A 13,683-nucleotide genomic window follows, 5' to 3' on the forward strand; every position below is an offset into this window, starting at 1 on the left:
ATACTAGATGGAAGGGTATATAAAAGTCCTGACTTGAACAATAAACAAAAAATAAGATAAATCGTCTTCAATAACCCATTACTTCTTCTGTGGCTCCCCAAGAACCGCCGTTTGAGCACCGGGCGAAAGAGACTAAAAACACAATTGTCAGCTCTATGTATCTCCTCAAACACTCTATAGATCTGGAAAAGCAGCTCTCCAGTCAAGAATCCACACTGTCGATACTCACATCCGTCGTAAACTGCTGCATCTACACAATCACCACTAGTCAGCCCGGTATCCTATCCAACCCCACTCAACCCCACTCCCACAATCAGAGCTCCAAGGCATCAGCATCAACAAACCTTCATCTCCCTCTCCATCTCCACCAACTGCTGCTCATCCCCCACTGCCACTGCAAATGGCACGCCCACCACAAACGCCCCCGTCACCAGCACCCACAGCGTCGTCCCGCCCATGCTCAACCCGCTCTTCACAACGCCATACGCCGACGACAGCCCCGCACTCAGCACCGCGCGCTGCCGCGGCGGGATAATGTCCTTCAGCGCCACAACGCGGTCGTACAGCGTCTCCTCGATCTCGACGTCGCCGTCGTTGTCGTCGGACAGCGAGGAGCCGTCCGAGTCCGAGGCGTAGTCGTCTTCTTGGTCCTGGTAGGGGCGTTGCTGCGCGAAGTGGGCGTCTTCGACGTCTTCGACGACGGTGAGTTGTACCATTTTTTTTTTATTTTTTTGGAGGGGAGAGGTGTGGGGATGGGGTCTGGTGGGTTTTCGTTTTGTTTTGTTTCGTTTGGAGGGGGGAGGGAAAGCTTGGGAGAGATCGGGAGAGGTGGGGTTTGGATTATGGGTAAATGGAGCTGGCGGTTAGGATATGGGGTGTTATCATAGCTATATGTGCTGATACGTAGCAGGTATAACTGCTATTAAGCTCCATGGCATGATGGATAGCAAATCAGAGCTCTCTTCGAACCCATAGACAAGTGGAACGACACCCCCGGGATAAAACCAATGATAGGCAGTCCCTTTTGGCGGTCAGTCCGGATTGAAATTTGGGACCTTAGCTGTCTCGGAATACAAAGAAGAGAGCAAAGAAGACCTGAAACTCGATGAATAGGAGATTGACTTTCAGTAAGGAAAATTCTTGTCCTAGAGTACCGAATACCTAGAAAAGCAAGAAATCCGGTACTTGGTTCCATCATTGAGTATTAACTGCAATGATTAGGAACAAACAAGCCTAAGCAGAGAAGAGAGGAGAGCCAGATCATGCCAATGATACGGAGGCCTAAATTCAATTGTATTTGCTTGAGCCACAAATATCTTGAGCATTTGACCCTACAGCTTAACAAACATATCAAACTAAATGTCCTCAGATAAAGGAATGATACATTAAGGATTGGAATGTTTATCGATGGTAATGAAGGGCACTGATACTGATAGCAATTGAAACTTGCCAAGTATCGAGCTAGCTGGATACAATGTTTATAAATGTTAAGTATCTCATCACCTATGTAGCTTTGTTAGCTGGGTTGTAGCAATGAAGATATTATTACTCGAGACTTTTTCGGGGTTAAAGCTAGCTTGCACGGTCAGGAGCACGTAAATATTGATAATTATAATCACATAACACAACCTGCACGAAACAATCTACACTCATATCTTGCCTAGTCTTTTCTTGTACTCACTTGTATACCAAATATAGAAAACTACGAAGTACAAGTAAGGGAGCATATATTGAGCATCGTGTTATTCAGATCCATCTACCAGATCTGATAATGTATTCAAACCTTTCACCCACGTCCACCAAAACGCAAAACCATATTCAAAAAGAAGACCGCCTTTACTCCCAGGAAGCTCCCAGATCGTGATCCGAGGCTCCATCTTACGACCATTATATTGTTTTCATCAGCCACACCCATGTCCTTACATGATGGAATGCCAGGGTTCACCCGATTAGGCATTTGGATTTATCAGCCGCAACGCAACGCATCCCGCCGCCACTAGCCAGCCAGTGCCACAGCTCACCAGCTCGGTGGAAATCTGTCCTTCTTTTTCTTTCATAAAGCTGCTATCAAGCTTGCGTGAGAAAAACAAAATTCACACACACAACACAGACAACAAAATATACCCCTATAACCATAACCTAAAACAATTAACTTGAATCATGAAGGGCTTCGGATCCTTCTTTGCGGCCTTCTCGCTCCTGGCTGTTGCGCAGGCTAGCAATGTTCTCGACCTCACTCCCAAGAATTTCGATAAAGAGATTCTGCAGAGCGGGAAGCCGGCGTTGGTGGAGTTCTTTGCAGTACGTTGTTTACCTCCCGAGAAGATTATAAGGGCCATCTACTAACAATTCTCTTAGCCATGGTGCGGCCGTAAGTTCTACTTGTCCGGAGCCGGAGGTCCTTTCGGCCAAAACTAACAATGGATTCCCACAGACTGCAAGACCCTCGCCCCCATCTATGAGCAGCTCGCCGACTCCTTCGCCAGCCAGAAGGACAAGATTACAATTGCCAAAGTTGATGCAGACAGTATGTCGCTTTCCACTGGTTGTTGTGCTCTACACAGACTAACTAACCTCCCTTCGCAGACCACAAGTCCCTCGGACAGCGCTTTGGCGTGAAGGGTTTCCCGACGCTGAAATGGTTCGATGGAAAGAGCGACCAGCCAATCCCCTACGAGAGCAAGCGCGACCTCGAGTCACTGCAGACCTTCATCTCAGAGCAGATGGGTGTCAAGCCAAAGGTTAAGAAGGAGGCCCCAAGTGATGTTAAGACTGTTACGGATTCAAACTTCAGCGAGGTTGTGTTGGATGAGTCTAAGGATGTTTTGGTCAAGTTCTATGCGGTGAGTGATACCCAACTCGGCAGCACAATGATGGATTGCTGACTTTGAAACAGCCATGGTGCGGTCACTGCAAAGCTCTTGCTCCTACCTGGGAGACCCTCGCTACAAACTTCAAGGAGGACTCCAACGTTGTTATTGCAAAGATCAACTGCGACTCGCCCAGCGGCAAGGCCAGCGCCGAGAAGTACGGTGTCAGCAGCTACCCCACCCTCAAGTGGTTCCCCAAGGGTTCCACTGAGCCTGTCGACTACGAGTATGGCCGCACCGAGGAGCACCTCACTGAGTTCATCAACGACCACGCTGGTACCCACCGTGCTGTTGGCGGTGGTCTCAAGGAAACTGCCGGTCGTGTCAAGGCTCTTGACACGATTGTTGTAAAGATTGTCAAGGGCAAGGAGGCCAGCTTTGTCGAGGAGGTTGAGGCCGCTGTCAAGGGATTGGAGGATAAGTATGCTTCATACTATGCCCGTGTTCTTGCCAAGGTTGCAAAGAACGCCGACTATGTTGAGAAGGAGTTGAACAGGCTCCAGGGAATGATCACCAAGAACGGATTGATCCCATCCAAGTATGATATTTCCAAATTTATAGTTTATGTTGCTAGGAATATAGCTAATTATTATTAGGCGCGATGACTTGACTATCCGCCAGAACATCCTGAAGCAGTTCTACCTCAACGCCACCCCCGAGGTCGAGACCCCCGAGGTTGCCGAAGTTGTAACACCTGAGGAGGAAGCCGAGGTTGAGGCCGAAGCCAAGAAGGAGGTTCCCGTCAAGGACGAGTTGTAAAGAATGAATTTCCTTTTACTCTCTATCTTAAGGCCTTATAATGTATACCTCGTTCTGTTTTTCCTTCTCCTAATAAATCATAGGAGAATATGATTTCGGTTGTTTGGTTCAAAAGGATTGTTTATTTCTACAGCTTAGGCTGGGTTATGATTTCTCAGTGGATAGCAAAAAAAGTTGTGCAAACAATCATTGTCTCCAGATTGGGAAACGTTTTCCGGTGACATCGATGCTTTTACCCCCAGGCCGAAGTACCCCGGGGGGGCTTGGAAGGGTGGCGAAACGCAGCCAGATAATCATGTCAATGCCATTATCGTGCCGGGAATGTGATTTGCGACGTAACCAAGCGGGAAACAACCGCCCACAATTCACAATTCTCTCCCACCACACACCCTTTTGGAGAAACCTCACTTTCCCTCCGGTTCCCTTTCCTGTGATTTATTATTATTCTCGTCAATTGCCCTTTACCACAAAAACGCCCATCTACCTCAATTAATTCCCCATGTCAAAGGTCGTAGCAACCCTCAAGTTCACGGGAGTAATCTCCCTGGGTCTCCTCACCGTAAGTCCCCACTCCCCTGAGCCCCACCGCGGGGTACCCAACCAACCATCCATCCATTGCACCTCCATAGCAGCAAGCAACACCAGCTAACACCCCATTCCCACCCCGGCCTTTTTCACCACACACAGGGCATCCACCTAAACTTCAGCACCTCCACGCTCAGCAGCATCCTCACCCTCGCGTCAGCGCGTAGCTCCCCCTTCCCCCCCAGTCTTCTCCCCCACCTTCCGTACGCGCCTGCTGACGGGCGCCCAGCGCAGGCGCAGCGCGCCTTCAGCGTCTCGCTCGGCCTGCTCCGACAGGTGACGCGCCCGCTCGAGGTGGCCGCCTCGGGCGTGCTCGTGGCCGCTTGGTGGTTTGCCGGAAAGGGCGGCAGACACCCGTATTTGCTGTTGACGGCGGCGGTGCCGCTTGTGGCGCGCCTGGTCGAGGGCGTCAGGTTGAGTGCCGTCGAGGCGGAGGTGGTGAGTGTAGAGACCGGGGGGAGGGGGAGGGGCGGGGTCGAGGTGAATGGCGAGGTGGTGAGAGGGGGGTTGGAGAGGTGGAGGAGGTGGGGGTTGGTTAGAGGGGGGTTGTTGGGTGTGGGCTTTGCGATGGGGGTCGTGGGCATCTGGGGGGATGGGGCGTAGGCGGGTAGTTAGCTACGGTTGTAGGTAGTTGGTTCTCGTTTTTGTAAATTTGTTGTGTGGAGTGGGATTACTGTCGATCATTGACAGCTAGCCAGCTGCTGTAGCTAGCTGGTAGTTAGCTTGGGCTTCTGGAAGACATTCTGGGGGTTTCAATCATTTCTCCCTTTCCTCCGTCACAACTAATCACTCAGCGCTCGCACATCAATGTCTCAGATTGAACCAAAGTCATGCATGTCAATAAACTACACTACATAGATATAAAAAAAAAAAAGGAAATAGAACAATCAAAACCAAAAGCTAAATAACCAAATTAAAGAAAGAGATTGCCCCAATATCCGCTCAAGCAAACACATCCGTCGCATACCTCGCATTCCTCAGGTTCGAGAACCACTCCTCCACCTCCTCCTCGCTCTTCGGCTTCCCTAACGCCGCCGCCTTCTCTGAATACATCTTTTTACAGGTGACCTTTACCGCCTCGCCAATCTCCCGGCTCCCACACACAAACACCTTGGCACCCTCATCAAACAGCTCGACAGCGTCTACTCTGTCATGCCACAGCCTATCCTGGACGTACTTGCACCCTTCGCTCCTCTCCGTCTCTCTCGAGAACGCATACCTAATATCCACGGCGCCCATTGATGCCCACTTCTTGAACTCCTCATCATAAAGCGTGTCACCCTTCCCACGACATCCGACAAACAGCAGCGCCCTGGCCAGCTTCCGCCCGGCCCCAATCTGTGCAGCACGCTCCTGGATGAACCCACGGAAGGGGGCGAGCCCGGAACCGGCACAGACCATGATAAGTGGTGTTGAGACAGGGTCTAATGGGAGGTGGAATGGGTGCGCGGATGCCCTGACAGAGACCTGGACATGGTCACCGGCCTCAAGGTGGGCAAGGTAGTTTGAGGCCACACCGACATAGCGGCCTTGGCCGGAGATGGCCTCTTGGTCAAGGACGGCAAAGGTCAACGTGCAACTATCGGGGGCGTATAGAGGCGAGGATGAGATTGAGTATTGGCGCACACGCATCGGGGGGAGGATGGCAAGAAATTCGCTGAATGCGAATGCGACACTAGGATGCTTCTCAAGTATGTCGAGAGGGCTGAGACGCTTTTGGCTGACCTCCGCGTTGAACAGGTCTCCAGCAAGGTTCTCGAGTGCCGTGCGGGTCTTCTCATCCGCTGCAGCTTTCGCAATTGCAAGGACATCCTGTGGGGACTGTTAGCCAGTGTCATACATCAGGTGTAAAAATTTCTGACAAACCTTCTTGGTAGCCGGTTGTGCGAGCTCGACATAGTTCGAAAGCACATCCGCGGCCGTGATATTGACATTAGTTGGAAGAACTGTCGGGCCATTCGCCTTGATATTCAAGACCGCATCCCACGCCAGCCCAAATCTCGCTACAGCCCTTCTGATATTGTTCTTAGGGTTGGTAGGCAAAATAGCAAGGTAGTCTCCAGCTTTGTAGACCATATCAGTCGGCAGCTTGATCTCAACATGCCTCTTCTCCGGCTGACCAGGAGTAGTAAGAAGCCTGTTCTCCACCAATAGTGCTCCCCTCACATCCTGCTTCAGATTCGTGGAGCGGCTTTGCGAGGAAACAGTAACCTCAATAGAAGGAGTTGGTACCGCGTCGGGCGAAGTAGCAGTGCCGCCATAGTTTTTCTCAACTGCAGGCCAGTACTGCGTATCCTCCCATCCGTCAAAATCAGTAAACATTTCGCCATTAGCAGCATCCGCTGTACCCTTCTCGACGATTCGTTCACCACCCCGCTTCCCAATAAGCTCATCTACCAAGGTTGGAATCTTCTGGAAAGTCGCCTGCCAGTCACGATGACCGCAGCCAAAGACCGCAAACTGGACTCCCTTGAGCTCGTCTTCCTTGAGGCTCTTCAACCACTCTACAAAGTGACCCGCATTATCCGGAGGAGCTCCCTCGTATGAGGCTGTGATAATGACAACTGGCTGGTCTTTTGGAAGCTTATCAGTTGCAGAATCCAGTGGGCCAACTTTAGCGTCGAAGCCGTGCTGAGTGGCTTCTTTTGCTAGTCTTGCGGCGAGAGCTTCACATGTTCCTGTATTTGACCCGTAGAAGATACTCATTGGCTTCAAGTTGGAGGGCTTGCTCGATGTCTCTTTGAGTTTGGGGTCCTCTGTAGAAGGTGCGGGACCGGCCTGAAGCTTCTTTTCGAGCATTGTAGCGTCAATTCCATCTCTCAGAGTTGCACGCATCTTGAAGTCTTTAGGCTTGACCGTCAAGGTCTGCTTGATCTTCAGCTGATAGCTAGGGTCGTCGAGCTGGAAGTTAAAGTTCTGTAACAGAATCGCAACTACAAGGAGAGCTTCTTGCCAGGCGAAGGCTCTGCCTATGCAGCCTCGCATCCCGTTTCCAAAAGGCTATAATATAAGTGTCAGCATCATTGACATTTGCAATTATGAGAGATATGTTGATTACCTTCCAAGCATACTTGGGTAACTTCTCAAATGGCTCGTCTAACATCCTCTCTGGCTTGAATTCTTCCGCATCTTCTCCATATACCGCTGGATCTGTATGCACCTTTGACAACAAGCAGAGGATGGGCTCGTTTTTGCCAATCGCGTACTTGCCTCCGCACAAAGTAGGGTGTTCTTCCACGCCCGGCTTTGAGCACATACTGAATACGGGTGCGGTGGGATGGAGACGGAGTGTCTCACGAAGGACGGCGTTAAGGTATTTCAGTTTTGAAATGTGCTCTATCTTGATAGGGCCTTTCCCGCAAACGTCATCGACTTCTTGCTGCGCGGTGCGGTAGGCAGCGCTATTTTTGAGCAAGAGATAGAAGGCGAATGATAACATTCCAGACGTGGTTTCATGACCTAAATTGATACAGGAAATCAGTGTTAGACATATTGAAACTCAACTCAAGTAGGGGGCGAAAAGAAATGCATACCAGCGATCAGGAAAGTGATCATGTTATTGATGATCGATTCATTTGACATGCCCTCCCCTGTGACCGGATCCTTCCCATTCAACATGGCATTCAACAAGTCCTTCTTTCCCGACGGCTTCTCCTTCCTCCTCTTGATCACCTCGTCACTCACGTTTTTCATCAAGGCGATATCAGACTCATACTTCTGGCTCGATCCTCTCATCAGCAGGTTTGCAATCGCTGGCCTCTGGGCTCTCCGTCCGGACTCCGAGAGAAAATCTCCCATAGCTCCAACAAAAGGATGCAGTTCATCGGTATAAAAGGAATTGAAGCGGTAGTCCATGGAGCACAACGCGATAGTGTCAAGGGTCAGCCTGGTAAAGTCGTCTGTAGCTACGATCTTATGGTCTGGACCGTGACGAGCCCACTTCATAACGAGCTGACCCGCAATATCGTGCATTTCTATTCATCACAAACATTAACATTTTTAGCCAATGGTCGGAGGAGCTTCAATATTTACCATCAAACATTCCTTGAACCGATAACGGCCCAAAAGCTGGCATCAAAATTCTATGCGCAATGCCCCAATTCTTTTCGTCATGATGTGCGGTAAACAGGCCGTCTTTAACTCCGTTTCGTACTTGATTCAGCCCTCCTTGGATGACTTTGATGAATCTTTCTTCGTTGCAGGCCTCTTCTACTATTTCCTGTGAGCTGATAACTACTTTTGTCACACCTCCGCCAAAGTTGAAACGGTAAATCGGGCCTATAATGTCCAATTAGCCATATTACAAAACGTAATAGCTTGTAGTAATTACCATAGATGTCTGCAAAGTGTTGCAGAGTGTTTGTGGGTAATTCTGTATCAAGATCCGCCAGGTTTCCTATGATTGGGAACCCAGGTGGTGCGGGAATAGGAGTCGTCATGATTTCTTCAGAACAGTCCTTATTTTCCTGTGGAAATATTTAAATCGATACCCGGTGGAGTCGAATGATGGAATTGATAATGATGATGAGGGCTGCTTGTACTCTTAAAGCTGGTGGACATGACGATATATATATATGTATCGAGAACAACCCCGCTACACAGATCTGCAAGGTTGTCCAAGCTATACCATAGTATTGCTACATAATATGATGTACGAAATTCTTCTCATGCACCTCGGTGAGAATAAAGTTCCGTACTTCTCCATATTACCTACTACATGGTATTGCTACATGAATAAATTTCCGTACTTCTCCATATTAACTACATGCATGTGACTCTAATTCAAGAGTGAAGGCGAAAAGCGGCTAGCTTTTTTGCAGGATGCCTCCGAGTGCTCCGAGTGCTCCGAGTGCTCCGACTGGAGTTTTATTTTGTCCGACTGCACATCGCCCAGTGGATGAGGCTGGCGCAGGACGGGATTTCGGAGGCCGCAAGGGTCTGTAAATGTTTCAAACGGGGTGGATTTGACCCGCGGCTTCATATGCGAAGGGAACCCGAAACGTCAGTGTTCTTGGCGTCTATTCAAGCTTCCATTTAAACAATTATCCTGCATAAACCTCCGACGGAGATTCCAAACCAGTGGGGAAATACTGGCTAAGGTTGCCATTGATATTCATTGAAATTTTGGTTTTTATCTCCGTCGGCAATGTATTTCGAACAGCAGCTTTGTAATGTAGCGCATTTCGCACGTATGGTGCGGCCTTTGCAAGGCTGCCATTTAACATTTCCCCTCTCAGACCACCGCCGTATGGTTTCAGTATCGGTCGCCCTATCTTTCTGCGGGTCGATAGCCGAGTGGATATAATCAACATCTTCAGCAATGAGAATCATACGTCCGATAAACAATCAGGTCCAATTCTGCGCGCGTATGCGGCTGCGACGGCAGATTGGAGTAAGTTTCACCGAGCCGAGTTTCGCATGCATAGCGAAATCGGATGTAACAATCTCACAAAGCCTCACAAAACCACCTCGAATACCTACTGGACTCAATCAAAAATCAATTCACTCTTCCATACCAGAGTCTTGGAACCCACCTACCTATTTTCTGTTTAAATTTGCCACTAGAGTACGTGATGTGCGCCATTTAGCTGCTATCCTGCGTGCCTCGGCTCACCTACCGAGTGACATCTCATGCCGCAACATCAAATTCTCCGAAGCTTACGTCTCCAGCCCGGATTTCCCGCCAAAAGAGGCGTTTAATCGTTCCAGAAGATTAAAAAATATCCCGCAAAAAGCTTGGTTCCACATCATTCGAGCGAACGGAGAAACACCAATTTTTCGACAAGGCATTTCATCCTGATTCGGCCTAGTAGTTGGTCGCATGTGCCTCGGCATCCGCGAGCAACGGCAGGATTAGCTATGCTTCATCGATACATTTGCAGCGAAATATTTCTGCCACTGAGCTTTGGCGACGGAGCTTCTGCATAAAGACCGGAGATTTGTCCTGGAAATATGAACTTCTTTAGGGAACTCTAAACCGACACATGAATCCGTCGAATTCATCTAATAGATTTTTCTCAATAGATAAACGTAAGAATATCAGAAGTGCTTGTGGATCTAGGTAGGGCTTGGATGCACATAGAGTAAAGGCCCAAGATGAGACTGATAATGGCAGTACGAAGACTCAGGTCCCCAATGTGCCTTTCTGCTGAACACGATGTTTGGAGCTATTAGCGGTTCTAAGTGATCGAAAGTTTCCACTGGATGGGGCTTCGTCGATTCGGCTCATCGATGAATCTATCTCGTTGGAAATGAAAAGGGCAAATGATGGTTTAGCGAAAGGAAGAAAACTTTAAAGGCAAAATCTGCTGGGCGACATAAGTTATCATGTTAATGAGGTTTGAAGTGTAGTCTCCTCTCCACCTCCCTCTCATAGGATTAGATATCAGCTTTTGACGAATAGGGATTCTCCTTTATTTGAGTACGCTGGCCAAGAGTTCTATCCCTGCTCGCCAACATCTTTGAAATTTAGCCACTATTACTTCTTGGCAGATACTATTGCACTTGTAGCCAAGGCGCTGAGGACGTTGATGTCATGAACCATCACTCGTCTTTGATGAACTCGATCGGGCCATAGCTATATAGTCCCACCTAGAAAGAATAAGAAGCACAAATGATGGCAATCGGCAAATCTATTCTCTCAAGCCATATCTTGTTTACAAAATAAGTCAAAGCATACATGGTATCACTGGAGTGTTCAAAATAGCATGAAGTTACGAATAATCACCATAGAAATTCTAGGCCCATCAAGGTCAAGAAAAATTCCTCCCCGCCTTGCAGAGAGTGAAAATAGAAGAGAGAAAAAATACAAAGAAATTGAAATGAAAACGCCTTCGTTCAACATCCATTGCACACGGAAACGGGAGGACCTTATTCAACTCTTCCTTTAGCCGTGTACACAAATCTTCTGATCTTCATTAGATCCTGTCTTCCATCAGTCTCAACTCCACTGCTCACATCAACACCACATACTCCCATAGCCACCAAACCCTCCTCATCTCCTACCACATCCGCTACATTTCTGTAGTTCAAGCCACCCGCCAACATCACTGGGGTCTTAATTGCGCCCTCGGTCAAAGTCTTTTTAATATCTGCTACATCAAGCCTCTCGCCAGTACCACCCACACCAGAGTCAAGTAATGGCATAGCGTGTAACCCACGCTTATCAAGGCCAGCTTCACCAGGTGAGAAGCGGCGAATAACTGGGACGGGAAGAAGACGAGCCCATTCAAGTGGTTCTGACCCATGAAGCTGCACGATATCCAAATCTAGCTCTTGCTGTTTCTGAAGGACATACGAGAGTGGCTGATTCCTGAAGACGCCCACAAGAAGGGCGCGGGTTGGGTGGGAGATGAGGCTTTTCTTGGAGTGAGTGAACCAGTCTTCTGCTGTAGTGACCGGCGACGGTGGGGTAGAGGCAGCTGATGAAGACTTGACGCCGCCTTTAGGGGTTGTATGGACGACGACGGAAATTGCTTTAGCGGTGTCAAGGTCAACAGTTCGTTTTGTGCCCTCGGCAAGAATCATGCCAATCATATCGGCGCCTGATTCAACCGCTACTTTAGTGGCTTCCACAGTACGAGTTCCACAGATCTTTACCAAAACTTCCGGCCTCAGTTCTGGGGCTTTAGCTGGTGCCGAGGTTGGCTCATTGAGTAATTCGTTGATGAAGACATCCACAGTTTTCCCTGCCCTCATCAGGGCTTCGCCCACTAAAACAGCACCAACCCCTTCTTTTTCGTATCGTGCTACATCATCTCTCGCTGAGATTCCACTGAGAGCACAAAGAATTACCTTCTCTTTGTCAATCATTCCAACCAATCCACTAGTGGTCTCAAGGTCCACTTTAAATGAGTGCAAGTCACGATTGTTGACACCAATGACTTTAGCACCGATTTTCAATGCCCTCTTCATTTCCTCACTGCTGTTTACCTCCACGAGTGGCTCCATTCCTAGCGTTTCTGCGGAGTATTTATATAACCTCTCTAGCTCCTCGTCGCTGAGCATTTTAACAATAAGGAGAACAGTATCAGCACCAGCCAACCGGGCCTCGAGGATCTGGTATTCTTCAAATATGAATTCTTTCCTCAAGATTGCTGGTCGGTTAGGCATTCCCTCGACTGCCTGCCTAGCAGCCCTGAGATCATCAATCGACCCCTTAAACCACTCGGGTTCCGTCAATACTGATATAGCGGCCGCGCCGGCGAGAGCATATGTCCGGGCTTGGACGGCAGCTGAAGCATCGATGTCAATCAAACCCTTTGAAGGTGATGCACGCTTGATTTCGGCCATAAGTGCGCATTTGGTCGAAATGGAGCGCAGGCGGCTAACTAGGTCGATTTGGGGCGGAGAGATAGACAGTGAGTGAAGGGTTTCGAGATCCGATGGTCGCTGAGAAGGCAACAGTTTTTGAGCAGCGACTGCATTGCGACGGTGGGCATAAATTCGGTCAAGAATAGAGCCCGAAGCAGCATCTTGAGGCGATGTCGACGACTGGGCGGGTACAGAGCTTGTAGTTCCTGCGGTTGCATAGCTCTCGTTCTCTTTCCAAGTTCCACCCTTCATCTCAAGAAAATTCCGGATCATCAAACGGCCTTCCTCAGTCAGAATACTCTCCGGGTGGTATTGAATTCCCTCAACTGTGAATTCTTTATGTCTAACTCCCATGATCACGTTGCTTTCTGTTTTGGAGTTAATCTCGAGTACGGATGGCAGTGTGGCGAGTGTCCCAGCAAGAGAGTGATAGCGGGTGACTGCAATGTCCTGGGGAACATTGCGATAAATTCCCTTTGAGTCATGCTTGATGTGTGAAGTCTTTCCGTGAACGATTTCCCCAGCAAACGATACGGTGCCACCGAAAGCGCTAAAGATGCATTGCCTATTATGCAAAAAATGCTCCTAGTTAGTATGGAATTTGGACTTGTAAAGAGCTACTTGAGACTCCCGTTTGCACAAGCTCCTTAAACGCCATAACAAAGGATAGATAAACTCACACTCCCATACAGACACCAAATACTGGGATCTTTCCTGCGAAGTGCTTGATACATGGTATACTGACTCCCGAGTCGGTCTCTGGGTGTCCAGGGCCAGGAGAGATCACAATCTGCGTCGGGTTGAGATCGATAACCTCTTGCAAGGTTATCTTGTCGTTCCGGAATACAGTACATTGTGCGCCCTCAAGTACAAGGAATTGGTAGACGTTCCAAGTGAACGAATCGTAATTATCAATCAGAATGACATTTGAACCCGGGATAGGCTCACGAGGGTCTGTTGGGATTGACATTGTACCGTGTAGGGTTTGGGAATGGCGATGTAGCTACGGGATATTGGAAGGTGGCCTTTTTAGATATATGGATATTAGACTTTTTAATGAGTCACGCCAGTAACGGAGCGGAGGTATAAACCCGACTTGTGAAACAGCCTTTGAGAAAATCACCTTAGAAGTATCTTTATCAATGGATAAAAAAGA

At 48.7% G+C, this 13,683-nt stretch overlaps 5 protein-coding genes across 5 annotated transcripts; 2 read left to right on the top strand and 3 right to left on the bottom strand.

Annotated features, from left to right (window-relative positions):
- Nucleotides 1-78: 78 nt before the first annotated feature.
- H6S33_010156 (uncharacterized protein) lies at nucleotides 79-716 on the bottom strand (the record flags this gene model as incomplete). The annotated part of the gene is made up of 3 exons (XM_044841510.1): nucleotides 79-132; nucleotides 230-250; nucleotides 345-716. 3 exons carry the CDS (start codon nucleotides 714-716, stop codon nucleotides 79-81), a joined length of 447 nt encoding a protein of 148 aa, XP_044697299.1.
- A 1,444-nt stretch (nucleotides 717-2,160) lies between these two features.
- H6S33_010157 (uncharacterized protein) lies at nucleotides 2,161-3,629 on the top strand (the record flags this gene model as incomplete). The annotated part of the gene is made up of 6 exons (XM_044841511.1): nucleotides 2,161-2,301; nucleotides 2,359-2,371; nucleotides 2,435-2,527; nucleotides 2,587-2,843; nucleotides 2,897-3,408; nucleotides 3,467-3,629. The coding sequence occupies 6 exons, from the start codon at nucleotides 2,161-2,163 to the stop codon at nucleotides 3,627-3,629; spliced, it is 1,179 nt and encodes a 392-aa protein (XP_044697300.1).
- A 499-nt stretch (nucleotides 3,630-4,128) lies between these two features.
- On the top strand, nucleotides 4,129-4,817 carry H6S33_010158 (uncharacterized protein; the record flags this gene model as incomplete). Its single annotated transcript, XM_044841512.1, has 3 exons — nucleotides 4,129-4,188; nucleotides 4,317-4,377; nucleotides 4,444-4,817. 3 exons carry the CDS (start codon nucleotides 4,129-4,131, stop codon nucleotides 4,815-4,817), a joined length of 495 nt encoding a protein of 164 aa, XP_044697301.1.
- A 339-nt stretch (nucleotides 4,818-5,156) lies between these two features.
- H6S33_010159 (uncharacterized protein) lies at nucleotides 5,157-8,653 on the bottom strand (the record flags this gene model as incomplete). Its single annotated transcript, XM_044841514.1, has 6 exons — nucleotides 5,157-6,026; nucleotides 6,081-7,214; nucleotides 7,273-7,673; nucleotides 7,748-8,188; nucleotides 8,247-8,492; nucleotides 8,545-8,653. 6 exons carry the CDS (start codon nucleotides 8,651-8,653, stop codon nucleotides 5,157-5,159), a joined length of 3,201 nt encoding a protein of 1,066 aa, XP_044697302.1.
- Nucleotides 8,654-11,084: 2,431 nt separating this feature from the next.
- Nucleotides 11,085-13,497, bottom strand: H6S33_010160 (uncharacterized protein; the record flags this gene model as incomplete). Its single annotated transcript, XM_044841515.1, has 3 exons — nucleotides 11,085-11,138; nucleotides 11,187-13,092; nucleotides 13,208-13,497. 3 exons carry the CDS (start codon nucleotides 13,495-13,497, stop codon nucleotides 11,085-11,087), a joined length of 2,250 nt encoding a protein of 749 aa, XP_044697303.1.
- Nucleotides 13,498-13,683: the final 186 nt, after the last annotated feature.

Source organism: Morchella sextelata (assembly GCF_020137385.1).
Source record: "Morchella sextelata strain SCLS chromosome Unknown scls_4, whole genome shotgun sequence".
In the NCBI taxonomy this organism is placed as follows: domain Eukaryota; kingdom Fungi; phylum Ascomycota; class Pezizomycetes; order Pezizales; family Morchellaceae; genus Morchella; species Morchella sextelata.